The sequence below is a fragment of the Maylandia zebra genome, linkage group LG7 (genome assembly GCF_041146795.1).
Source record: "Maylandia zebra isolate NMK-2024a linkage group LG7, Mzebra_GT3a, whole genome shotgun sequence".
In the NCBI taxonomy this organism is placed as follows: domain Eukaryota; kingdom Metazoa; phylum Chordata; class Actinopteri; order Cichliformes; family Cichlidae; genus Maylandia; species Maylandia zebra.
The window spans coordinates 30,428,049-30,454,919 of NC_135173.1; the positions used below are offsets into that span (position 1 = coordinate 30,428,049).

The 26,871-nt window shown below is 44.6% G+C and overlaps 1 protein-coding gene and 1 long non-coding RNA gene across 2 annotated transcripts; one reads left to right on the forward strand and one right to left on the reverse strand.

Moving 5' to 3' along the window:
* The first annotated feature begins 1,921 nt into the window (after positions 1 to 1,921).
* On the forward strand, positions 1,922 to 24,923 carry xpo7 (exportin 7). The gene is made up of 28 exons (XM_004561832.5): positions 1,922 to 2,013; positions 10,340 to 10,486; positions 11,281 to 11,374; positions 11,645 to 11,811; positions 12,175 to 12,240; positions 12,953 to 13,057; positions 13,657 to 13,822; positions 13,932 to 14,005; positions 14,086 to 14,205; positions 14,282 to 14,428; positions 14,605 to 14,777; positions 15,074 to 15,267; positions 15,342 to 15,447; positions 15,537 to 15,672; positions 16,529 to 16,602; positions 16,713 to 16,793; positions 17,155 to 17,218; positions 17,346 to 17,454; positions 17,732 to 17,838; positions 18,133 to 18,221; positions 18,319 to 18,426; positions 18,857 to 18,939; positions 19,028 to 19,242; positions 19,339 to 19,477; positions 19,600 to 19,757; positions 19,833 to 19,931; positions 20,015 to 20,142; positions 21,262 to 24,923. Exons 1-28 carry the CDS (start codon positions 1,981 to 1,983, stop codon positions 21,353 to 21,355), a joined length of 3,276 nt encoding a protein of 1,091 aa, XP_004561889.1. The 5' UTR covers positions 1,922 to 1,980; the 3' UTR covers positions 21,356 to 24,923.
* LOC143419460 (uncharacterized) lies at positions 24,171 to 26,871 on the reverse strand. The gene is made up of 2 exons (XR_013099435.1): positions 26,788 to 26,871; positions 24,171 to 25,203 (listed from the first exon to the last, which is right to left on the reverse strand). It is a non-coding gene; the product is annotated as an uncharacterized LOC143419460 (long non-coding RNA).

The window sequence follows — 26,871 nt, forward strand, 5'->3', positions numbered from 1 at the left end:
TTTTCTGCCCTCTGGCGGTCAGACCTGAAACTACAGTATTGTCTAAGCCACTGCAGAAGACGTTTATCATCGTTATCAAACCTGCCATTTTTTTTTTACCTTCAAATCTTTATTTACAACAGCAACATAACAATTTACAATAACAACATGACTGTGACCAAATAAAAACCAGAAATAACAGAGAGAGGGGGAAAAAAATTAGAAAACCAGCCCAAATCAAAACTTTATTTATTTATTTTTGCCTGAAGAGAAAACACAAAATTCAGAATTTAAGGGAAAAAGATCCAACATTTGAAAAATAAAATATGTTTAAATGTGACTTTTATTCTAAGAAAAAAGTGTGTGTGGCACCTGACAGCTGCAGTCTTTGTTAGTCTGCATGTTAAACACAGACTGGCTCTGAGTGCATGATGATGATTACAGAATAACATGAAAGTCAGGTTCATTCAAAGCTCATCCTTTGAGGAGCTGCACATCTGTCTGCAAATGTGGAGATCACATTGTGATCACACAGGCTCATAAAACCTGTTGTTTATACACATATCTATTTATTTAAATAGAAATATCATAAAAATGATAGTCACCCATCCATTTACCCTGTTCAGGAGTGCTCGGGTGCTGAAGCCTATCCCAGCTCTCACTGGGCAAGAGGTGGGTGCATCCTGGACAGGTCACCAGTATATGGCAGGAATAACACAGACAGTCATTCACGCCTACTGCAGATTCCAGATCAATAGTTCACCTAACGAGCACGTCTTTGGACTGTGCACGGGGAGAACATACAAACAGAAAGAACCCAGGCAGCCGATGGATTCAAACCCACAACCTTCTTCCTGTGAGGTGATGGTGCTAACACTCAAAAATGACAAATTTAAATAAATGAAAAAATATGAATCTATTCCTTTCTGATTACTTTTGAGCTTACCTGTGTAGATCCACTAACATCCACCAGAGGGGGCTGCAGTACCCACAGCACACCTTCCAGTTTTATACTAAAACATGTTATCGTATTAGATGGCATTGTGCTTCACTGGACTACATCACTGTTGTGTTTAAGATTATGACTCAACGACAGAAATATTTTAATAATCCAGCGTTTAGGACATTCATTCAAACAGCAACAAAAATACAACAAGGGCTTAGATATAATATGACCAAAAAATATGCTAATGAGGTCTAAACTCATCTGAAATTAAACAATCCCAAATACAATCAAGCAAAAATATAATTATAAATGTAAATATAAATAATTAGTAATAATATAAAAATCGCAAGTGCAATAAATAAACACGAAATAACTTTAGAAATACAAATAAAATATTCAATTTAATAAATCATACATTATAATACTGTTCTTGTTTTTTGATGTTTTACTATATGATAAGATGTTATATTACATTTGTCCATTTAGGCCATCTATCTATAAGCACCTTTAAAAATGTCAGTTAAAATACTACTACTACTACTACTACTACTACTACTACTACTAATAATAATAATAATAATAATAATAATAATAATAATAATAACAATATTAATAATATGACAGTAAAATTAATTTAAAAAGTCAGAAATTTATTTAAAAAAGGTTTTCTAATGAGTTTGTAAAATGTCTGTCACTAAACAAACTGATTGTATGCATAACTTCTCTTTGTTACATGTTATTATGCATTCATGTCTCTATGTATTTGATTCCAGTGTGTTGTAGTGCATTACATTGTGTTGTATTGTAACATAGCGTTACAGCGTTGTATTAATGAGATGTATAGTTTATTAATCTATTTGTATTGTTAAATGACATTGTGTTGTATTAAATTGTTTTATGTTGTATTTAATTGTATTAAATTGTATTGTGTTATATTAAATTGCGTTCCATTGTGTTACATTGTGTTGCATCGTGCTGCTGGAGTCCTGCCAGCGGCCACCAGCGGGGGCGCTGTTGTCACTTTGGTTACCCATAAGCGGGGGAGTGAGAGGTGCATGAAATGGAGAAAAATGGCGGATCATGTGCAGGTAAGCGGAGGTTTCATGTTTTTGTCGCGGATAATTTCTGTAGGCGGGCGCAGCTGAAGCTGAGGCCGGATCCGAGTGCGCCGCTCCCGGCACGGAGCTAGCGTGCAGCCGGTGCGTGCGGGCGGCGGCCGCGGTGGAGCTAGCGGGGAGAAAGAAAGGATGCGGCCGCCTGTGTTGACTTGTGGCCTGCTGTCACAGCACGGGCTGGAGGCTAGCCGCTGCTAGCAGCCAGGGGAGGGCTCGGGCTCCGGGGCGAACAAGGGAGTCTGCGGGCTCCGAGTGTCCAGCCTGGTGAGTTCCGGCGTCCGTGGCCATCAGAGGCGAGTAACCGGAGGGCGAGCGGCGGGAAAAATCGATGTATTTCAGTGAAGTAAACAATGAAACAGGCGGTTAGCTGCAGACGGATAGCTGCCAGGCTAGCACGCACGGTCACCTGGCGCCACCGGGAACCGCCGTAAACACGCTTATCCCAGACGGACCGGGCGCGGTACCCGGAGCTTCTGTCCCGGAGTTCCAGGTTTTTGTGTTTTTATTCACGGCTCGCTCCGGTAACGACACCCAGCCATGCAGCAGGCTAGGCTAACGTTAGCATATCTACACGTCAACTTCTCCCGCCCGAGCGTGTTTGAAAACATGACCTGGTCTGTGTGAGCGTTAGTCGGTGAAACAGGGCGACGGTACCGGGCCGGACCCGCGAGGGGCTCCAGGGTGAGGACAGCGGGGGTTTTTACCCTGGTGTGGGCAGAATGGAGCGGCAACTAGCCAAGGCGCTGTGCTCCGGCACATGTTTGGGAAGCCGAGGGATGAAGTTCAGCTGCTCTGGACTTCCTCCATGATGCCCCTGCAGGGAACTCTGTGAGGAGACTGTGGAGACTTTGTGCTGAGGGGCAGGTGAAACCCCGACAGGTGAAGCCAGCTTTCGTTTTCTCTGCTGGTCACATGAGCTGTGTGTGACATGACATAATATATTGTTAATTGCGCACAGCATGCATGAACTATGAGGAGAAACTCATCCGATCCTCTCATGTTAGCGGCTGTAACAGCTCGTTATTATTGTTTCTGCTTCAGAGTAACTTTAATCAGTTTATCTGTGATCAGCTTTAATCCCAGGAAGGATTGTACGAACTCAGGTGGGGCACAGATTCACTGAATGTGGTCAAAGTGGAACATCTCAGCCTGATTTCATTAATATTTCAATAATTTACCAGGTAATCAAACGTTCAGGTGAGTTTCTGAGGGATTCTGGGTAAACGTGTGACGATGATTTCAGGTTTTTCAGTCTCAGCTCTGGTCAGAATACTGGGGAGAAAATATTTATTAGTGATAAAAATGATAATATAAATTATACTGGCAGCTATTTTCATGGTTATACAGATTAACTATAAATTCAAAGACATGAAAACAGCAAATTTTATAAAAACAGCTTTAAGTTAGCAGATTTAACCTAAAATAAAGTTTTTAAACTCCATCACCTACTCCCAGGTTTATGATCCTGTGAGTGCCATAAACTGTCTGATAATCCAGGTGAAAGTCTTCACTTATGTAATGGTTATACTGGTACCACTGAGATGGATGTAGCTCATAAATTCATAATTAATAATGTGCCAGTAAAGTAAGAGAAGGGCCTCACGTCGGGCAGTTCTCGTAGCTGGATTAAGTTGAATTTCTGTGATTCTGACACACAATAAGCCCAGATCCTTGTTTTTAAGTATTTTTAGTTGAAATCTAACAGAACGAAGACTTAAGTATTTTTAATGATATTAAATGACTGAAAACGAACCACTTAAGTTCATTCTGGTGTTACTGAGACAGTTTTTGGTGGAATAAAGATCAGGCTGATATTTACTGTTCGTATCCACTGTGTGCTGTTTGCTTTCACTCAGCCGTTTGTCTCCAGACTGATGATCATGTGGCTGCCTTGTTCTGATGGGGGGTTGTTCACTTTCCTCACTGTAATTAAAATAACATTCACGTGTAATTTTTAAAAGATCGTCTCACGTTAGAGCATGAGCCCACACACCTTCATTCCTGTGATCAAACACTAACTTTAGTCAGTTCAGCTGTTATGAGCTGTCATTCAATGATGATGTGATGTGGCGAGTCGAAGGCCAACGCCATGCGGTCATGAGGTCAGAATCACCCGCCCCAGTCTAAAAAGTTCACGTTAAAGTCCAACGTTTACCCTGGTGTTCCTCACGCAGTCAGGCTGGAGTCAGTCCACAGCAGGAAAAGAGATTTGGGCTCTTTAGCTCCATAAAACAGTTTCTAATGTTTGTGTAGTGACAGCAGATGATGATGGAGAGGATTTTTCTTCAGACATTTCAGGCACTGAATCGTCTGTTTTTCATACACCTGTGTGTTTATTTGAATAAAAAGGGGTGGCCTTTATTGACAGCCGTGCTCCTGTGATGTTCAGGACTCCTGCTAATGATGATTAAATGTCCATCTGGTAATCTTTAGATAATAGCTGATCAGCCGTCTGCTCCCTGACGCCTCCCACAGGTTCTCTGTTTATGGAGATAAGCTGCAGACCAAAAATCACCTCCTGAATATTTAATGATTCGGGAGGTTTCAAAGGATATCCCTCCATTATGTTTATTATGTTTCTGCACACATGGGCCATCGTAGCTCGAGCCTGCAGAGCTGTCAGGAGTTTATAGAATATAAAATACGTTAATAAATAAAAAATCTGCTCTCAGGTTTCGACTGAACCTATTCCTGTGAGGTGAGGTTATTATTTATTATCTCTGTTTTCTGATGCTTACCTCGGTCTAAGCAGAGACTCCCCAGCTATGGGACGCATCCTAGTCAGGTGCTGTGCGTCTGTGCTACGAGCTCCTCCCAAATCTGCCAGCCTGTCTCTGGTCTCTAAGGGAGCTCCAAGGGTCAGATCACCTCCATCCTTACACCTGCGATCCTGTCAGGATCACACCCGACCTCTATGGCGCCTCCATGGGACACTGTGTGTTTCCAGGTGGATTAAATGATAGTAGTAGTTGCATATTTGTGAAAAAAAAAAAAACACGACAATGTTCAGTTTAAATACAGGTTATTTAAAGTCTTTGGTGAACACAGCTGCTGTTTGGACGCTTCGGTTGTTTTTGTAACTCACTTTCATTGAAGTGACTCTTCATGAGTTTAGATGAGGAATAAACAGTTTCCCGAGTCTCGCGTGCAGCTGAGTGTTTTATTCAGTGGTTTCATTCTGACTGGTCTGTGTGCCGTCAGCAGGGAGGTCGATGCTCCTGCAGCATCACCAGAGGAGGCTGAGATGTTTCTCTACTAGCTTACCTGTAAAGCTTCAGCCTGAAGCTTGGCTCACTGGCTGTTGGTGTTTCTGAGGTGGGCTGGACTCTCCTGAAGCCATAAAGAAAACACCTCTGTCCTCCTCCCACACCTGCACTGACACAAAGTTTGGTCTCTTTCAGCTGTTGCAGCATCTCATGGTCACTGAACCGGTGATGAAATCATCAAACCTGTGTGCTCGTGTCTCCAGCACGGCCGCAGCATGTTTCTAAATGATGAGCTAAAGCATGGCAACAGAGTTGTGGTTTGACGCCAGAAAAAGCTCCGATGCAGATAAATTCAGATCTGTGACATTCACACTGCTGCTCGCAGGCCTGCAGCTGGACTCAAGCTCCCAGTACCAACCCTCTAAGTCAGATTTACCTTCACACTTACCTACAGCATTTACAAATTTGGGCTTTATATCTTTATTATAAAACTAAAAAACAAATGCATCCTTCTGTTCTGCAGTTTTTAGATGTCCTGAATATAATGGAGAAGAATATTGTTGAAGGAGCTTGCAGGGTTACGAGCAGGAAGTTAAAGATGTGCTTTCCTCTGGTTATCATCATTTTAGGACTAAAGTTATTAGAAACTCTTTGAGCAGACGGTCGAATAAAAAGAGACCAATTGTGTTAAGAGTTATTGACTGAATATGATAATTATGCAGACAAATAGACAGAATTTAAAAGGAATCAAAGGTTTGCTACTTCTTTCACGTTTGTTTGTGTTTCTGAGTCGTTTGTGACAGTAAATGTGAGTCTCTGGGTTTATTTAATTAAGATTAGATGTCAGAGTCAGCACAGGTGAAGTTTTCACTGTTTATGGACCAAAACACTGTTTATGGATTGAAAACACAAAGTTAGACCAGTGAGGACATGTTAGCTGCCACTGTAAAGAAACTGCATCCTTATTTCCACATGGATCAGCGTTAAAGCCGATTGATTTATTGATCGAGTGAGAGAAAGTTCCTCTCCAGTCCTTGTGATGGTGTGAAGGTGGAGATGAAGGGGAGGTCTGCATACAGCCCAGAGGCAGGAAGCCAGTACATTTACACCGTGATGCTTGGGTTAATGGTTGCTTTATGAGCCAGATTTTAAAATGTTTCCGATATGAGTGGTTTGAGGACTTTGAGTCGTATATCAGGGTGAAGTTGGTGTTAGCCAGGTAAAAATAAGGCTCCTCGATCATTTTAACTTTAAAGATTTTCTTTTTGTTTGATTGGTTTCTTATCTGTAATTGTTCTGCTGGAAATCAGGAAATTCAGATTACTTCCTCGAAGTCTTTCCTGTCCTGCTGAAAGCAGTTTTAGTTGAGCTGGTGAGAACTTCATTTCATGTAACTGGTCTGATGGTTGGAGGCTGCCGGCTCGAGTCACATCACATTTATAGTGATCCTTTATTTATCAGGTAAAATTCTCATTAAAAGTCTGTTTCAAAGGAGACGTATACAACAACAGTATCAGGACAAAGACGCACACAGAGCTGATATTCAGTCACAAACATGTGATCAAACAGAATAACAGGCCATCAAAAGCCGTCACTCTCAGTGGGATCTGAAGGTCGTGAGTTAATCTGTGACGCTGCTGTCGCTCAGTTTGATGGTTGTGAAAACTGAAATCTGAGAGTTTAACGCCAGCCCAGAAGTGTTGCTCAGTGGCAGCACGGTGAGGAAACTTTGTGAGGAAGTTGTAAAACCAGCTCCTGTGTTATGGGAACCAGTTCAAATGGCAGAAGTTCAGGTTAGTCCTGAATAATGAAAGTAAAGCATGCAGCTCTCTATGAACCTCTGTGGTCATTGTCTAGCCCAGATTTCTTTGTCATTTTCACTTAATTACAGAAGCTTTTATTTTGTAAAATAGACTGAAAACAGTTCATTTTATATTAAATCAACCAAATCAAAGGAAACTTCAGAATCAGCTGATTTCATTTTTAATTTAATTTAATGAAGCCATGAAAAATTAACCTTAATACTGTGAATGATTTCAGAGTTACAGGAAGTTTGGGAGCGTTTCTTAGATCTGGTTGATTTTCATATCTAAAACGGACTCAGCAGTCAAGACTCACTATCGTCCTCCCTCACTCTAATGGGACCAAAATAAACTTCACTTTTATTCACTCATAAAACTAACCTACAAACTCATCAGAAAGCGTTTGATGAGCTCAGAGGTCAGGTGGCTTGCATCCAATCAGACCTGAGAAGAGTCACCCCCTGCTGGTCGTTAGAGAGAGTGGATGTCACCTGTGAGATTAACGCACCCAGAGTATGTATCTGCAAAATAAAAGCAGCAGTTAAAATCCAGAAAACATCCGTCTGCAGGCCAGACGCACGGCACAAATTTAAAAATAGAAACAGTTTGATTTAAAATTAGAAACTGGAAGCATCTGTCGGCTGCCAGCACCGGAAACGTGCTCGTCATCTCCGAGCATGAAGTAAGGAGAGCCTTCAAGAGAGTGAACACCAGGAAAGCAGCAGGACCAGACGGCATCCCAGGTCGTATTCTAAGAGACTGCGCATACCAGCTAGCTCCTGTGTTCACTGAGATATTCAACATCTCTTTATCTCAGTCGGTGATCCCCACATGCTTCAAAGAGTCCATCATTGTTCCTGTCCCGAAGAAACCCCACCCTGCTTCTCTCAATGACTATCGCCCTGTAGCCCTCACCTCAGTAGTGATGAAGTGCTTTGAACGCCTGGTCAGAGACTTCATCATTTCTTCACTACCAGACACACTGGACCCACTACAGTTCGCTTACCGTCCAAATCGTTCCACAGACGATGCCATCTCTCATCTCCTCCACACATCACTCACTCACTTGGACACTAGAAGGGGGAATTATGTTAAAATGCTCTTCATAGACTACAGCTCTGCATTTAACACCATAATTCCCTCCACACTCACCACCAAGCTGGAGCATCTGGGACTCAGCTCATCTATGTGTCAGTGGATCTCCAACTTCCTAACTGGCAGACCACAGGCAGTAAGGATGGGCGGACATGTCTCAGCCTCCACCACTCTCAGCACTGGAGCCCCCCAGGGGTGTGTTCTGAGCCCCGTGCTGTACTCGTAGTACACATATGACTGTGTGGCCACTACCAGCTCCACCACCATCATCAAGTTTGCTGACGACACCGTCGTGGTGGGCCTGATCTCTGATAACAACGAGACGGCCTACCTGAAGGAGATTAGGAATCTGGAGAACTGGTGCCAGAGGAACAACCTCCTTCTAAACGTCAGTAAGACAAAGGAGCTGATAGTGGACTTCAGCACTAAGCAGGTGAGGAACTACCAGACCCCCGTCATCAACGAGTGCCCAGTGGAGAGAGTGGACAGCTTCAAATACCTCGGAGTTCACATCACGCAGGACCTGTCATGGTCCTGTCACATCAACACCGTGGTGAAAAAGGCCCGACAGCGTCTCTACCACCTCAGACGCTTGAGAGACTTCCAACTGCCCTCCAAGGTGCTCAGGAACTTTTACTCGTGCACCATAGAGAGCATCCTGACGGGAAACATCTTAACCTGGTTCGGGAACAGCACCATGCAGGACAGACGAGCTCTACAGAGGGTTGTGCGGTCAGCTGAGCGCACCATCCGCTCCGAGCTCCCTGACCTGCACTCAGTCTACAGCAGGCGGTGCTGGACCAAGGCCAGGAAGATCGTGAAGGACCTCAGCCATCCCAACAACAGACTGTTCTCTCTGTTGAGGTCAGGAAAGCGATTCCGCTCCCTGAAGACCAACACAGAGAGACTGAGGAGGAGCTTCTTCCCGCAGGCGATACGGTCTCTCAATCACACCACCACACAGTACTGACCCACACATACAGTTCTTACACACACACTGGACTTTCTGGACTTTGTTTCTGCACAACACTGGTCACTATATTCTTCATTTCCGGTTAATACTTGTACAGCTGCTGTTATTGTGTATATATTTATTTATATTTATATTTCTTCATACATTCTTACATAGTTCTATATTGTGTATTTTGTTGTACAGTTATTTTATTTTCAACTTTAATTTATATATTTTATCTTATTCTTCCCAGTTAAATTTACCCTTCATTCTAATTTGTGTTGTACAGTTATTTCATTTTTAACCTTAATTTATATTTTATTCCTTCCTAGTTAAATTTACCCTTTTTAATTTTTCATATTTATTTCCTATCTTATTCATAGCCTTTTCCTTTTTTGTTTTCTTTAGGTCACGAGCAGTTGTCCAAGCATTTCACTACATATCGTACTGTGTATGACTGTGTACGTGACAAATAAAAATTTGAATTTGAATTTGAATTGAATTTGCTGCACCGGGAAGAGCCGGAATCAGGCTGATGCCGACACCTCGGGAAAACATGGAAAATTTACACGAGGAAAAAAATTTATGAGGAAAACTGGAAAATGCTCTCGTTCTATTTTTATAACTTTTTTTGCGGAATATCTTTTCGGTTTAGTTTTCTTTTTCTTAGATGTTATTAGATGTTAGGTGTGTGTGTGTGTGTGTGTGTGTGTGTGTGTGTGTGTGTGTGTGTGTGTGTGTGTGTGTGTGTGTGTGTGTGTGTGTGTGTGTGTGTTACTGTTGAACTTGAGTTTCACGTGAAGCTGAGTGTAAGCTGAGGGTCTGCGGGCATCACCGTGGGCGGGGTTTGGTGCTCGCCGCTTATCTGACGCCTGCAGAAGTTCGACACACATGATGCAGTGCTCTGTCATACCTCACTCCATGTACCCTCAACGCATCACACGAGTGGAGGTGGCTAGCGCACCTAGGTGGAGGCTGTAAACACCATCAGACCATCAGCTTCCACCTGCACTCATGCCGCTGTCCCCCATCTTTGGCCCTGTCGGTGTAGTTTTCCTAGAAAGTAACCCGAGACGGTTGGAGCAGATGGCGCTCGGCATGTGTGTCTGTGATTATGAGTGTGTAAAGCTCGGCGTGGCTGCCCGTCTTATCTGCTGTGATCTCTGTTTGTCTGAAACGATGAAAGACTCGAGCCGGCTGCGGCTCACTGATAAGCCTGCGCTGTGTCCCTCTGTCTTATCCAGGGCCTCGCCCAGCTGGAGATCCTGTGTAAGCAGCTGTACGAGACCACCGACACCGCCGTCCGACACCAGGCTGAGAAAGCTCTGGTGGAATTCACCAACAGCCCCGACTGTCTCAGCAAATGTCAGCTGCTGCTGGAGAGAGGCAGCGTGAGTACAGACTACAGCCGGACTGTCCAAGCAGCTTCAGTTTAACTTTCCCACGTTAGCAGAGATGATGCTCTGCAGGGTCAGACAGTCCTGTGCCTGACCCTGCAGATTCAGATCAGACTCAGCAGACATGATGGGGGATTTTTGGAGAAGCTGAAAGCATGAAGACTTTCAGTTTTGTGCTCCATCTTTCACTTGGACAAAAGTCAAGTCAGTGAAAAATAAGGGGGAGGAGTCACGCCCTGATGAGGGTTAGCTGAGCACCGACTAATCCATCCACAGGTTCACCTGCAAAAGCTTTACCTCAAGTGTGGGCAGCGTTTCCTCTCATAGAGAGAAATGGTATCACACAGATACATGACCACAACGTGCAGACACACGATAAAATCCAAGAATCCCAACACAACAAATTTTTAAGTATTTGTACTTAATATTTATATCATATTCGGTGCTTGATAAACACAAACTGAAATATTTCAAAGGGTTTGTTTTAATTGGGATGGATGAAGTATCGTGTCATCCAGGTGAAGATCGCTGACCCCCACACTAATGAGGAGGTAACTCTAAAATGAAGTGGAGTCAACTCGTACTTCATATTTATGAGCAGGTTTCTGTAGGTGTGAGGGTATATTTTAAGATTTCAATTTTTTTTCATCTGCCTGAGATAATGATGGAGCAACCCCTTCACTAACCAGCATATCTGAAAGGCCATTTCCTCTTCTGTTGTCAGAATAAAAGCATGTAGATGGCTGTCAGAGGAGATAACCTGACCTCACTGTTTTGTCTCCTGTCAGTCTTCATATTCTCAGCTGCTCGCAGCCACCTGTTTGTCAAAACTGGTTTCTCGGACCAGCAACCCTCTACCCCTCGAGCAACGCATTGATATCCGTGAGTATCTCCTGAAAAAAGCGGATAAACCCTGCAGGTCAGGTCAGTCTGAGGATTAAAGAGAAGCTGGAGTGATGCATTAACAGTCACAACAGAGATGCACTCATCAAACCTCAATAATGACAATGAAGATGTTTGTCTTTCAAAATAAAACAAAATCGACATTACTAGTTGAACAGGTTGTGGGGTTTTCAGTAAAGCAAAGCAGGGTGTTTTAGTGTCTTATTTTGAAAAGCCCCTGCTAAATGTTTTGTTTGTTTGTTTTTTCAGGGAACTATGTGCTGAACTACCTGGCGACGCGGCCGAAGTTGGCGGCGTTTGTGACGCAGGCTCTGATCCAGCTCTACGCCAGGATCACCAAGCTGGGCTGGTTCGACTGTCAGAAAGACGACTACGTGTTCAGAAACGTGATCGCAGACGTGACACGCTTCCTGCAGGTCAGAGCGCTGAAACCCTTCTGTCCTGTGAATCTTGTGTATATTTATTTGTTTAATTTGTCAGAATAAAAAGTTTTAAGCAAGTTTTTAAAAGTAAGAAGATTCAGCTTATTGGTTCGATCATTACCATGGTGATTTCGGTGCTTTTATAACTGTTAAGTAGGCTCATTTGATCTGGTGTAAATGTGCAGCGTACTTTGATGTCATAATGACTTCTCCGCATGGCTCAAACCTGCTTACTCTGTTTCTGGACCTGTTTTATTCAGTGTGTGAGAAGAAAGAAAGAAACAGGATCATTTAAGCCTGGATTAGTTTAACCTGATCTGTGTGCGTTTGTAACCTTTTGTGTGGTTGTTTTTACAGGACAGCGTTGAACACTGCATCATAGGAGTCACCATCCTGTCCCAGCTGACCAATGAGATCAATCAGGTAAGTCACAGCGTGCAATTTATGGAGGTGTGGCAGATTTAAACAGATCCTCGCAGTGATCGACGACCACAGCAGGCCGAAGAGTTTGCATGTTTGGTGACGTGTCCAGACCAAACTGGGTTCTATACTACAAAACGAGTTCAGCATATCCAGCATACCTTTCCTGTATCCAGATTCACTTACACTAACAGCAGCAGTCAGGATAAACAGTCACATGACCGTTAACTTGTAACTTGCTAACCCAGATTTCGCTGCACGTTCAACGAAAGTGATGATGTTGGCAGCATCTGACCAACCGCAAAGGGTCATTTGACCTTTATAGGCTCTACAGAACATGAAAATGATCCCTATGAGTGTCACCTGCTCCAGGGATGTTACCAAATACTGGCTCAGTAGAGCAAAAATAAATCAACCTAGTTATAATGTTCAAAAAAGTACAGCAGCTTTAAAAACAAGCAAGGAAATAATAAAGTCTCTTAAAAAGAAAAAGTTCAGTAAGGTGGATTAAAAGAAATCAAGTGACTTGATTCCAAAATAAAATATATCTGTGTAATATACAGTGAGCGTACAGTGCAGGATATTGAAGCTAAACTCTGGAAGTGTCATTTTTATTTATTTTTTGTTGATGATGAAATCACCAGCATTAGTTGGTCCTCAGATTTTCTGCCGACTCTGATCTTTTTTTTTTCTTTTCTTTTTTTTTTCTCCTCAGGCCGACACGACGCATCCTCTGACCAAACACAGGAAGATCGCCTCCTCGTTCAGAGACTCCTCGCTCTTTGACATTTTCACGCTTTCCTGCAACCTCCTCAAGCAGGTTTGTTTCGTCCTGTCGGCAGTTTCTCCCATACAGGCTTACATATACACTGCATTTCATTTTTGTACTGATTTCCCGCTTTTAGTTTTTTAATTATTTCAGACCTGTGTTATTTTATTTTTGTTCTGTATTTAATTTTGTATCAATTCCTCAATTTATCTACCTTAACTTTAGATTTATTCTTTTTCTTTGCATGTCCATGTTAGTCTGACGCTGTCAGAATAAAACTTGTGTCTTCTTTGTGTCAGATATTTAATGTTCATATTAAACATGAGTTGATGCTTCAAACAAAGAGCAGAAAGTATGAAAATGTGATCTCTGCAAGGAAAACATAAGTGCTGCCCTTAAGCAGGCTTCCACAAGTTGGCCAATCAAAAGAAAATGGGGGTCTTAAAGGCTGAACTAAGGCCCATTGTAGGACAAAGGATTATTTTGACCTGTGGATCACGCAAAGCTGCTCTAAAAACTCATATAAAGATGTATTTTGAGTGAGGCAGCTCGCTGTGGACACTAACAGATCATATTAAATGCCTGAGTGAAGCTGATGATGATGGCGGTTTGTTGATGCTGATGATGATGATGATGCGTTTGCTTTTCAGGCTTCAGGGAAGAACCTGAACCTGAACGATGAGTCTCAGCACGGCCTGCTGATGCAGCTCCTGAAGCTCAGCTACAATTGCCTCAACTACGACTTCATAGGAACCTCCACGGACGAGTCGTCGGACGACTTGTGCACCGTGCAGATCCCCACATCATGGAGATCAGGTAGAGGAGCGAGGCGCCCGCCGCTTACAGATTAATGTGGTGTTGTTACTGATATTTACTGCCTCACGACAACATGAAAACGGTTAAATCTGTGTTTTGTCTTCTGCAGCGTTCCTCGATTCCTCCACCCTGCAGCTGTTTTTCAATTTATATCATTCCATCCCTCCATCCCTCTCCCCACTGGTAAGTGAGCACAGTCATGTGACTACAGCCTGCAGACTGATGCGTGAAGCTTTACTGTTTGTGTGTGTGTCTGGGTGCAGGTGTTGTCGTGTCTAGTTCAGATCGCCTCAGTTCGGAGGTCTCTCTTCAACAATGCAGAGCGAGCAAAGTTTCTGTCACACCTGGTGGACGGAGTGAAGAGGATACTGGCAAACCCACAGGTAACACACACCTGTCTGAAAACACACACACCTCTGTAGCTTCGTGTGTGTTGAACAATGTGTGTTTGTGCTTCAGTGTTTGCCCGATCCAAACAACTACCACGAGTTCTGCCGCCTGCTGGCGAGGCTGAAGAGTAACTACCAGCTGGGTGAGCTGGTCAAAGTGGAAAACTACCCAGAGGTCATCCGCCTTATCGCCAACTTCACCGTCACCAGTCTGCAGGTGGGTTTTTTAACTTTTTCCGTCTGTAATAGTGTATGTGTGTGTGTCATCCACGTTTAAAAAAAAAAAAAAAGTGTATGTGTGTATATATTCACACACACACACACACACACTTACATCGTGGTCAAGCAGCAGTGTTGTGTACCTGACTCTTTACTCCTACTCTTCCTCCTCAGCACTGGGAGTTCGCCCCCAACAGTGTTCACTACCTGCTGAGCCTGTGGCAGCGCCTGGCAGCGTCAGTCCCTTATGTTAAAGCCACGGAGCCCCATCTGCTGGAGACGTACACTCCAGAGGTCACCAAGGCCTACATCACGTCCCGACTCGAGTCGGTCCATGTCATCCTCAGGTGAGACTTAAACCAACCTTAAAGTTAGACAGGATTTCATCTTGTTTGATTTTCCAGCAAAAGATTGCATTTCCATTTATTCCATTAATTTAATTAATGCGTTCATAAGATGTACATAAAAACTTAGATGTGTTGGGAACAGATTCTGGATGTTACTCCCATGATGTGTTCAGTGTTTGTGGCTGTGAATCGGTGCAGTGACGATGGTTTGAGTCTGAAGGGTTGGGTCGGTGATGGCTCAGGCAAACTTCACCTGAGGGTTTTTAGGGATGAGCTGAGCATGTCTCTGTCCGTAGGGACGGGCTGGAGGACCCTCTGGACGACGCCGGCCTCGTTCAGCAGCAGCTGGACCAGCTCTCCACCATCGGCCGCTGCGAGTACGAGAAGACATGCGCACTGCTCGTCCAGCTGTTCGACCAGGCGGCTCAAACCTACCAGGAGCTGCTGCAGTCCACCAACTCGAGCGCCATGGACATCACAGTGCAGGAGGGTAAGAGCGCGAGCCCCACCCCTGTGCTATTTTGGGGACTTCGGGAGTCTGACGCCTCCTCTGCTTCTCTGCAGGTCGGCTCACGTGGTTGGTTTACATAATCGGGGCAGTGATTGGAGGACGCGTGTCGTTCGCGAGCACAGACGAGCAGGATGCCATGGATGGAGAGTTAGTCTGTCGGTAAGAGTGCGAATGTGGCGAGCCGGTGTCTGGGGGCGTGACTTCCTGTCGCTGAAAGCCTGACCTTGCGTTTCCTGCGTTTGCCTCAGGGTGCTCCAGCTCATGAACCTGACAGACTCGCGGCTCGCTCAAGCTGGGAATGAGAGGCTGGAGCTGGCCATGCTCAGCTTCTTCGAGCAGTTCAGAAAGATCTACATCGGTGACCAGGTGCAGAAATCATCAAAGGTAAGGCGCGCCTCTCTGTAAGCTCCACCCCTTTCAGCTGACATGAATGAGCAGGTCTGACTCTGTGTGATCTCTCTGCTCAGAAACTGCAAAGTGTGAACATCCAGATAAGTGCTTGAAAGTAAATTGTGATTGGTGTTAGCGCCCCCTGCTGGCTCGCAGAGCATCATGGTGGTGTTTAAAATTCAGGATGTGGTGTTAGGTAGGCATAGAGTCAGCTGTGAGTCACATGGTCAGCCTCCTCCTCCTGCTCCTCCAGTGGTTCCCCGGGGCGCAGCAGTAACTCACTGCACAGAGTATATGATTATATATCTCTGCTGGCCCAGGAATGCCTCAGGATGCCCACGAGAAACTCAGAAAAGTCTGCAACCTCCAGAGCTCGGAGAATCTCAGTCGGTTTTGTCAAAACATCGGTCAAACCCGAGGCCTTACTTTTGGATTCAGTTCCAGTACCTGTTCTCGGGCTGGAAAGTCTGGCTGAATCTGGAGTGTTGTTCACACAGTGCTCGGGCCAAATTACTGATTTCTGGCTGGCTGGATTCAATCGATTTAGCGTTTTGGGGCTAAAACTAAATTTAGGGGAGTAGTAAAGTCCTGAAACCCTTTTTAAACGCTGAGGGTGATCAAGCATTCAGTAAAATGTTCAGTATTTTACTGAATGTGGACAGGTTTGATATTATTTTATTAAAATATTTATTATTATTGTTTCTGTTTTCATTGGAACTAAAGTAAAATAATAAGAAGCAGAATTCGGTGCAGACTGTTCCAAACTGAAAACACAGAAATGACTTGAAGCGTCCTCTGAAGTGGCAGCCGCGTGGTGATCATGTGACTTCCTGTTTGTGTTTGTTCGTAGCTTTATCGACGACTATCAGAAGTTTTGGGCTTGAATGACGAGACGATGGTACTCAGCGTCTTTATAGGGAAAATGTGAGTAACTGAAGTCCAGGTAACTCCGGCACACCTGAGAGCCGATGTTCAAAGTTAAACGAACTCTCAGCCGCTGTAAATATGTAGAAGTAAACTTTCCTCTCTTTCAGTATCACAAACTTGAAGTACTGGGGCCAGTGTGAACCAATCACCTCCAAGACACTCCAGCTCCTGAACGACCTCTCCTTAGGATATCCTTCATGTCTGTGACCCACACAAATGTTTTCATGTTGATTTAGTCTAGTTTTTATCTTTGCTGTTGTTTTTGTGTAGTGAAAGTAAAGCAAAAGAAGCCTTGCCCACCTGATCTTATCGTTAATAAGGGGCAGCCAATCAGAAGAAAGTTGTCTTTAAATGTTGAGCAGCTTGTTTCAGATGAGCTGAGGGCCTGGTGCCTAATAAATAAGGATAATTATGAACCGTGAGTCATGAAAAGCTACTGAGCAGGATAATGAATCCATCTTAAGGACTTAAAGGTTAAACCAGGCACTGAGTTAAAGGAAGGGGTGGGGCTCTGGGTCAGCGTTTTCTCCTTGACTTCACTGTCTGCACGTACAGCAGCGTAAGGAAGCTGGTGAAGCTCAGCGCTGTCCAGTTCATGCTGAACAACCACACGGTGAGTACTTCACATTTATCGGAGCCCAAGTTTCACGTCTGATTAAAACGCGTTGAGCTGACACACAAGCATCACAGACGAAGAAGAAAGTGAGCTGTGATGAACTTCCTGCTGCTGTCTTTGTCAGAGCGAGCACTTCTCCTTCCTGGGAGTGAACAACCAGTCCAACCTGAGCGACATGAGGTGTCGGACCACCTTCTACACTGCACTAGGACGCCTGCTGATGGTCGATTTAGGTATGCAGACACAAACACACACGCTGGTGTGGCTTCAAGTTCTTCAGTTTCGGACTTTTTGTAGACTTCACTTGGCAAAAGGTCGCTGAGACACAGATCCAGAACGACCCACTGCGGCGCCCCTTGTGATGAAGAAGCAGCAGAAAGTTTTTATCTTGTAACAACACAAAAGCTGAAACAGGAGAGATACTGGTGCCTGGAAATGAAGTGTGACGTGGTCTGCAGGAGCCACACACACACAGTTTACACTGGGCCTCGTGTGTGTCTGTGTCTGCAGGTGAAGATGAGGACCAGTTCGAACAGTTCATGCTGCCTCTGACGGCGGCGTTTGAAGCAGTGGCTCAGATGCTGAGTACAAACACCTTTAACGAGCAGGAAGCCAAGGTCAGAACACCCTCACAAACATACAGACACATAAACAGCATCAGTTTTGTCAAACATTTATTTCTGTTTTTGCAGACAGACACACATTGTGTTGCTCGTGTTTGTGTTTCTGTGTGTGTGCGTAAACGCATGTGTGACACAGCGATGGCGGTGTAGCAGGGATAAAGAATAAAGCGGGTGTAACTCAGAGTTGTGCTAATAAAATTGTGACCCTGCTTAAACACGAGGAAACTCCAGCAGAAGCAGCTGAGCACATGTTTCGAAACATTGACCTTCCTCCTCTTCCTCCTGCAGAGGACTCTGGTGGGTTTGGTCCGGGACCTGCGAGGAATTGCATTCGCCTTCAACGCCAAGACGAGCTTCATGATGCTGTTTGACTGGATGTATCCTTACACTGACTTCAGATCAGCACGCGGTCAGATCCTGGTTTTTCTGTTTATTGTGTAAACGATGAAAGTGTGTCCTTAACCCGCTCCGCAGATACCCGACCTACATGCCCATCCTGCAGCGGGCCATCGAACTGTGGTACCACGACCCAGCATGCACCACGCCAGTCCTCAAGCTCATGGCAGAGCTCGTCCACAACAGGTAAACCTGCCCAGTGACGAAGGGGCAGGTTTAAGAGTATGACCTCTGACCTCTGTGCTGTCACATCCTTACAACGGTTCAGCCTGTGAGGATCCAGAGACGACTCAAAGAAAGTAAAGGCAGCCCACTGGCGGCCTGGGATCAGCTATGATTGTAGCATTTTCCCTCCCAGCAGGAGCTGTGGGAGTGTTTTCATTGGTTCATTCTAAGAGTACACACAGTGAACGTCAGCAGAATAGTCAAGTTTTAAATGAGGAAGCCGCCTCAGAGGTCTGACACCTAATGTTTTCAGAGTTCTGGTGAGGCGTGACTAATGTAGATGGTTTTCAGTGATGTTTTACTCGGCTCAGAAACCAAAGCGCGTCTCCTTTCAGATCAAATGTAGAGGTGAAAGGTCACTAACTGTGTTTGGTTTTTGTTTTGTTTTCAGATCACAGCGGCTTCAGTTTGATGTGTCGTCGCCAAACGGCATCCTGCTGTTCAGAGAAACAAGCAAGATGATCACGACCTATGGTACAACCTTTGACCCCCACTCAACCGCCTCAAAGATATACCTGTCTTTGTTCTGGGCCGCTCATCGAGTTCCTGTTTTCTCCTTCAGGGAATCGGATCCTGACGCTGGGCGAGGTCCCTAAGGACCAGGTGTACGGGGTGAAGCTGAAGGGCGTCAGCGTGTGCTTTGCTATGCTGAAGGCGGTGCTCAGCGGGAACTACGTCAACTTCGGGGTCTTCCGTCTGTATGGCGACGACGCTCTGGACAATGCCTTACAGACCTTCATCAAACTACTGCTGTCCATCCCTCACAGTGACCTGCTGGTATGCTCCACCTCCTCACAGGTTTTTGTGACTTTGGAGACGTGGACTCCGTTTGAGTGAGTTTTTAACCCTTGACCTCTGGTCCTGTCTCTGCAGGACTACCCGAAGCTCAGCCAGTCCTTCTACTCTCTGCTGGAAGTGCTGACGCAGGACCACATGAACTTCATCGCGAGCCTGGAGCCTCACGTGGTCATGTACATCCTGTCCTCCATATCAGAAGGCCTCACAGCACTCGGTAAGGCAGCAACGTTGGTCAGGTGTGTGTGTGTGTGTGTGTGTGTGTGTGTGTGTGTGTGTGTGTGCGTGTGTGTGTGTGTGTGTTGAAGTTACATCATTGTGTCTTTGTGTGTGTTTCAGATACGATGGTGTGCACTGGCTGCTGCTCCAGCCTCGACCACATCGTCACCTACCTGTTCAAGCAGCTGTCGCGCTCCACCAAGAAGCGGCCCGCTCCCATGGCGACAGATGACCGCTTCCTGCACATCATGCAGCAGCACCCGGAGATGATCCAGCAGGTGAGCTGATCACACCTGAGTCACCTGACCACACACACACACACGTGTTGACACCTTGCTGCTGTCGTTGATCAGATGCTGTCCACCGTTCTGAACATCATCATCTTCGAGGACTGCAGGAACCAGTGGTCCATGTCGCGGCCTCTCTTAGGCCTCATCCTGCTCAACGAGAAGGTAACTGCCGCTCGCACTCGCCTCAGAGGTGGCACCGCGTGGGTCAATGTGCGCTATAACACGTGTGTTTTTTCTAACTGCAGTATTTCGCTGACTTGAGGAACAGCATCGTCAACAGCCAGCCGCCTGAGAAGCAGCAAGCCATGCACTTATGTTTCGAGAACTTGATGGAGGGAATTGAGAGAAATCTACTAACAAAGAACCGGGACAGGTGAGAGCAGGCAGCATTCATCCTCTCAGGTGGTCAGGAACGTGAAAAACGGGTGGAGACGTGAGACACGCTAGACTCGGTCAGGATCGTAGCTTAGCGTTAGAGATAAAAGCCACTCACAGACTGTCACTCAGTCTGTGATCATTCAGACTCTGCAGCAGGGATTGTATGAGGTTGTGATCCACAGACAGGGTTACCTGCAGAAAGCCACACCCAGAAGTAGGTACAAACTAAAGGTACTGCTGTGGACTCGATTACTACTGTCACTGATTTATTACTCACTTAAACTGGAGGAAAACATTTTTTCTTGTGTAATCCTAAACAGCCTGAAAGATATATGAAGACCAGTGTTTAGTGATGTGGAACAGCGACACACCTTATTTTTGGAGACACACATTGTGCATTATAATATAACCTGCTGTCAGGGGGATGTCAGGACGATCGGTGTATGGAGGAAGTCATCCAGTTACGTTAGATTACGTTGTGATCCCGAACACACATTTCCTCATCAGCTGGAAGGAACTGAATTAGGAAAGTAAAGCTGCTGATGGAGAACTTTCAGAAGGCGTGATGCAGCAGCAGCTGAAGGTCTGGGTGACCTAAAAGGGTGAAAACTGTGAAAAATGAGCTCGAAATAATTTCTGTACAAATATTGTGTTTGTTCGCGATCTATATCTAACCTCAAACCGAGTTTTAAACATGGCTGACGTGCAGATAATACTGCTGTTTGTGCAGTGCATGGTCACATTACTCCAGTCAAGCAGTTATACATCAGTCTGTGCTGTAACAACCGAAAAATCCTAATGATTCCCACGGTAACCCTTGCCCTCGGTAACTAACGAGTGTTTCTGTGCTGATGCCACAGATCTGCTCCTCTCCACCAGACTTCATTCACAAAACCACAAATTTATTCTGTAAAAACACATCGTTACACGCTGGTCAGAAATTCAGGCCCTGAAAGGAGCACTGCCTTTCGGAGGTTTTCCACAAATAAACGCGTTTTAATGTGGGCGGATCTTAACAGTCAGGATTAGCTGGTTCTGACCTCCTGCAGGGGAACACTGAGGGGAGTTGTTCGTGTGCCTGACGAGGTAAAAATGCTCTGTGTGTGTTCTGCAGGTTCACACAGAACTTGTCAGTGTTCAGGAGGGAGGTGAACGACAGCATGAAGAACTCGACATACGGCGTCAACAGCAACGACATGATGAGCTGACATTCCACGCGGCCGCCCACCGAGTTCGCCCGGCCCCTCGACCCGCCTCTCCACGGCCTCCTACCCCTCACCTCTCTGCATCCCCCTCTCCCCCCCCGGGCCCGGATGCCCAGGGATCATCACCCCGCCACGACACCAATTCAGCCCTCCCCCTCCTCCTTTTTGATATAAGCATATATAAATATATACAGATCTATTTTAAAGCCAGCCCGCCGCGTCCGGCTCGCCTGGCTGCTCGAACAGAGGGGGGGGGGAGGGAGCATGTCTGAGCACTCTGAATCACTGACAGGAAGTGGAGTGCGCCGCAGCCAGAAGAGGCGGCGAGGGGACGAAAGGACGAACGCCGGTAAACGTAGTAATCCGCTTCTGCCTGCCTTGTATAGAAACCACCCGAGAAACCAAGTGTACATTTTCTTTCGTAACATTTTGAACAATGTTTATAATGATCGACTTTAAAAACCCACAAAGACGAGACAACAAACCAACGTGTGATTGAGCTTTTTACAGAGTAGTGAGTTAGTGCACATGTCTGTCTGCGTGGGCATGAGGCCGGAGGGTGGGCGGGGCAAGCACAGGAAGCAGGTACACACACTAACGGAAAGGGAGGCTCAGAGCATCCATGTTGTACATTTTTCTCTGTCTCTGCTGCTTGAAGTGATGTAAATATTCCCGAATGACGGCCTCAGAGGGACCGTCCTGCTGCTTTTCCTCCTCGGTGTCACAAAACCGTCACATTTTGGTCACGGCGAGGTAGAAAAACGCCACCTCCATCCTCGTTTCCTGTTTTTCTTTGCCCATAAACACTAACCTGGAGGTCTTTGGGCTTTTCCGTGGTGCTCGGACAAAATTAAACACCTTCAGCAGACCAAACATCTTTCATTAGAGCTGCTTTTATTGTGAAGGCTCGCTAAACCTTCAGCTTAAAGTTGGTCTAATGTCAGCATGTTTGTCAGAGCGTCATAAAAATGATTTAAAGACCGAAATAGTGATTAGCTCCTGTTTTTCTTGGTCACGTGACACTTTTTCTCCAGCCATCATTTAAAAAGATTCATCAAAACCCCCGTGGTTGTCGTTGTTATTATTATTATTATTATTATTATTATCATTAACTGTAAGCTGCAGAACAATAAGCTGGCACGTCATCAACTTCAGTTTGACTAAAGCGTGATCAAAACAAAACTTTACCTCTTTATGGTTACAGTAAAACAAGCGATCACACAACACACAGGCTGACATTTCAACATTCAGGGAAGTTCAGGGTGTCATCAGGCTGACAGGAGGTTTGCAAATATAGAGGAAATCCTCAGAGAGGCTTCATCAAAGCCGTATTAGTATGATGATGATGATGATAATAATAATTATATTATTATTACTGGAGCTGCAGTGACGATTTTAGTGGCGACACAAAGTCGGACATAATTATCAATCTTCAGTCAGATTTTTGATTTAATAATCTGCTGATTATTCCTTGATTAGAGCTTCTGTTGTGACGAAGGGTCATAAAAGTTTTCAGTCTCAAAATGTTTCAAATGTTGAACTTTTAGATATTTTGTTCTTGAGTTCCAGCTCTTCTTTTTCCCGCAATACTAAAGCAGATTATTAACTTGCTCGTTCTGATGATTAATTAACGCTGCGTTATTTTAAGCGATTCATCTTTTGATTTTTAAACATTTGTCAAACATCTGAAGACGTCTCCTTAAAAGTTATTTTTCATTTTTTTCCCCGTTATTCAGATGTTATTCATTTATCAGACAAAATGATCTGCAGCATTTCAAACAAACATTTCAGACTCGAGCTCCTGAAGCTGGGGCACTTCCTGCTTTCGCCCCACTTAACAGTCCCCGAGTGAGTTTTCAGCTCTCCGATATCTTCACCTTAAAAATTCTCGTGCTTTCTGTAGATTTTTTTTTTCTCTTTGTAATGAAAATAAACTTTCCCAATGAAACCAGCAGAAAATGAGGATATAATCACACTCACTTATCATATTTTCAGTTGAATTAACACAATGAATCATATAAAACTAGATGTGAGGATTCTTTTTCAGACAGACTTTAAACAGATCGTAAAAGCGGCATGTTTAAACCTCCGTAAATCTGCTTTGACATCAGAGGAGTGTCGGAGTGCAGACGTCCTCTAATAATCTGCATGTTTTAACTTCAGCTTCTCGTTGCCTCGTGACCCGAGTGTTCATCATGATCACCAGCTGCTGTTATCGGCTTCAGCTCGACTAAAACAGAACCACACGAGCCTTTAAACGAGTCTTCAAACTCAGGAAAAACACTGTTAAAGTGATCACATGGTAACATTACAGTATTACCCCGATTCGCCTCGACGACTGGTTTAATATTGCGACTTTTACAGGATGTTGTCGGGTTAATAGAGTTCATGTCTCAGATTTTCTGTGTTGATGTTCTTGAGTGTCTGACCGACAGAACAAAGTCCAAAACACTGAATCCACTGATCGAGGAAAACGTTTAAAGCTGAGCTGAAACCTCCACAGATCTTCAGGCAGCACCAATTTCTACCAAGTCTCAAGTCGAATACGGCAACATGACTGCGTTTAAAGACTCGTGACCAAGAAAAACCACACAGGAAGTCAGGGAGGAGGGTCACCGTTTGTTCATCGCCACATGAATTGTTTCTTTGACGGTTTTTGGAGTACATAAGGTCATATTTTCTGAAATTTCAGGTTTCACCACGTTATTTGTTGTTTTCATGCAGTTAAAAACGTGAAATCCTCTCCAGCGTCAGCTGACTGAATTCACAGAAAGTGATGGAGGTTTTTTGTTTTGTTTTGTTTTTATTGTATTAAAAAAAAAAAAAAAAAAAAAAAAAAGCAGCAGAACTTCCCTTTAAGGCACCCGTCTGCATCGCCGCGGCTCTGCCTTCCTCTGAGCATGGCGGCTGCGCCAGTGGTGACGTCCTGCAGGTGTCGCACGCCTGCTGCTTGATGAACGTGTAAGCAACATGGTCACAGCTACATTTTCCCCTCTGGTAGGCTGGGTGCAGTTTCCACCATTTTGTTTACACTCTGGATTCCTCGGACCAGGTCTCGGCCTGCCCCCCTTTTTTTAGGGAGTCCTTTTTGGCGTGTGCGTTGATGTTGTGTGTGTTTGCGTGTGCGTGGAGTGGCTCTCTGTTGCCTGGCGTGCGTGTATGTGGTGTCTCACGGTGCTGCGACGGCTTGAACCCGCGATGGAGCTCAAACAGCCAAGGTCTGAGCCACCAAGCGGGAAGCAACAGGGGGAAACCATCGAGGCGGGAGTGCGGCGAAGGCGTCCGGATCGGTCGTCAAACCTTGGCAGAAGGTGTACAAAGAGAAGCAGGAAGTGGAGTCTATTAGCAACTTGTGTTACTCTCTACGATGTTGCTGCTAACTGTTTGTGACAACTAGCTCATCTCTAACCATGTCAGCACTCACGGATGTTTATTGAGTTCCTAATTTTTTGGCTTGTGTCCCTGATGTGAATGTGTTGGGTCCATAGAGTGAATAGCTGTTTGAGTTGTTTGGATGTCTGCTACATATAGTGTAAGCATTGTGACTGCAAATAAACCTCATTGATTTTTACCTCGCTGCCTCGCATCCTTTTCTTGATCTCAGCTGATCTACAGCTTGCCACAGGTGCTCAGCAGCAGTGCTGCTCTTTTTGTGAGCTTATGGTCACAACATCAACAGTCCGCAAGACTACGAACCTCCCTCAAGTTCTTCCTCTTTTCCTCCATCTTCATCAGCCTTTGTCAAATATGTCCACTCTCTTCTGATGTCATCCTGCTCACTGCCATTGAAGATCTTATCATCTTAAGACAGCCTTAGTGCCACCATCTCCAAACCATACATCATTATAGTCCTAAATGTCGTAGGTAACAAGATGCTCAGAATCAGTTTTACTTATAACGCCAAGCCACAGCATCAGTCACATTAAGGTGCTTTATATTGTAAGATAAAAATCTCACAATCATGCAGAGAAATCCCAACAGTGAACAAGCAGTTGGTGAGAGTGAGTTTCTTCCTGTTAAAACTCCCTTTTAACAGGAAGAAACCTCTGGCCATAAAAAGGCTCAGGGAGGGGCGGCCATCTGCTGCCACCTGCTAAGGGGGAGGAGAGGGATACTGGACAAAAGAACAAAAGTAGCAGTAAAGCCTCAGAGCTGCTCTTACATCATCACCAATGTCTCTGCTTCACATCCAGGTAAAGGTGTTTCCTTATGTAGAAAAATGGGGGCGTGACTGTATGCAGATTGCACAGTCCAGCTGCTTCACACAGATTCTGATTGGCTAACATACACAGGGCACATGGATGTTTTCATATGGTACATCAGTAAATGAGGGTCAGCCAGCTAGCTGATAAATTCTAAATCAACTAGCGTGCCCATGTTAGCAACTAACATCAACCAGAGAAAATCCAGTTTAATCTGATGATGTCTATTTGAATAAACAGGAAGTTAACTTTCAGTTTAAGGTAAATTATTATAGTAATGCTAGCAAGCTAACCTAAAAACAAATGATGTAATGTTAAATGTTGATATTTTTTTCCACCATTAAATTGTGTAACAGTATAAAGAGGCTAACTAGCTACCATTAGCCAGGTAAACATATTTTATAATGTGTTCCATTTGAAGTGGGAGGCAATCTCTGAGTTGGAGCCTTCGACTAGATAGCCCCTAAAGTTGGACTTGCTGAGTTTGAAAGTCGGAACAGGAACTCCATTTTTTGAGCACCGTGTACCACATAAAATCGGTTAAGTTCAGTAAGCACAACCAGAATTCATACATAAGGCGCACTGTAGATTTTTCAGAAATCAAAGGATTAATTTGAAGAGTGACTTATTTTCCGAAAAACACTACTAATTATGGCATACATGCCAATCCTCCCGCTTTTTCCAGGACAATCCCGAATTTCCACCCGGACATAATTGAAAAACCATATCCCAGATTGGACCAATCAATTCCAGTTTCCAACAATGGCTATAACTACTGCATCTACTTAGTTTTAATATTACTCTTATTTTTGTTTCTGCGTCGCAAAATAAACTTTTAACATATTTTCAGGCGAGAATGTAGCTGTGTAAACTTGAAATATCTGAGCCGGGGAGAACAGCAAACTCCCGGCACATCGTTTTCAAACCCCCGCTGTCTTTTGCTACTCAGGTTAAACATGATATACAAGTCACTTAAATAACTTAAACATGTTATTGCTTGGCCTTTTTATTATTAGATTAGATTAAATAAAACTTTATTAATCCCTCGGGAGAGTTCCTCCGGGGTTTTCACACAGCTTTTGAATGTCTCCCTAATTTCGAGGTCTCAAGGTTCGGAGTATGAATGATGGCCCGCTTGCATGCTCTACCAAAAATTATGCTTTGTGGTGGGTATCTGACAGACGAAAGCCAAACCAGTTCCCCACCACTGAAGTTGCACCATTTTATACAAACCAATTCTGGTTCATCTGTTTCATTCAATGATCTGCTATCGCTCTTATCATTCTCAGTCGCTGCCATGCTTTTCCGCCATGTGCG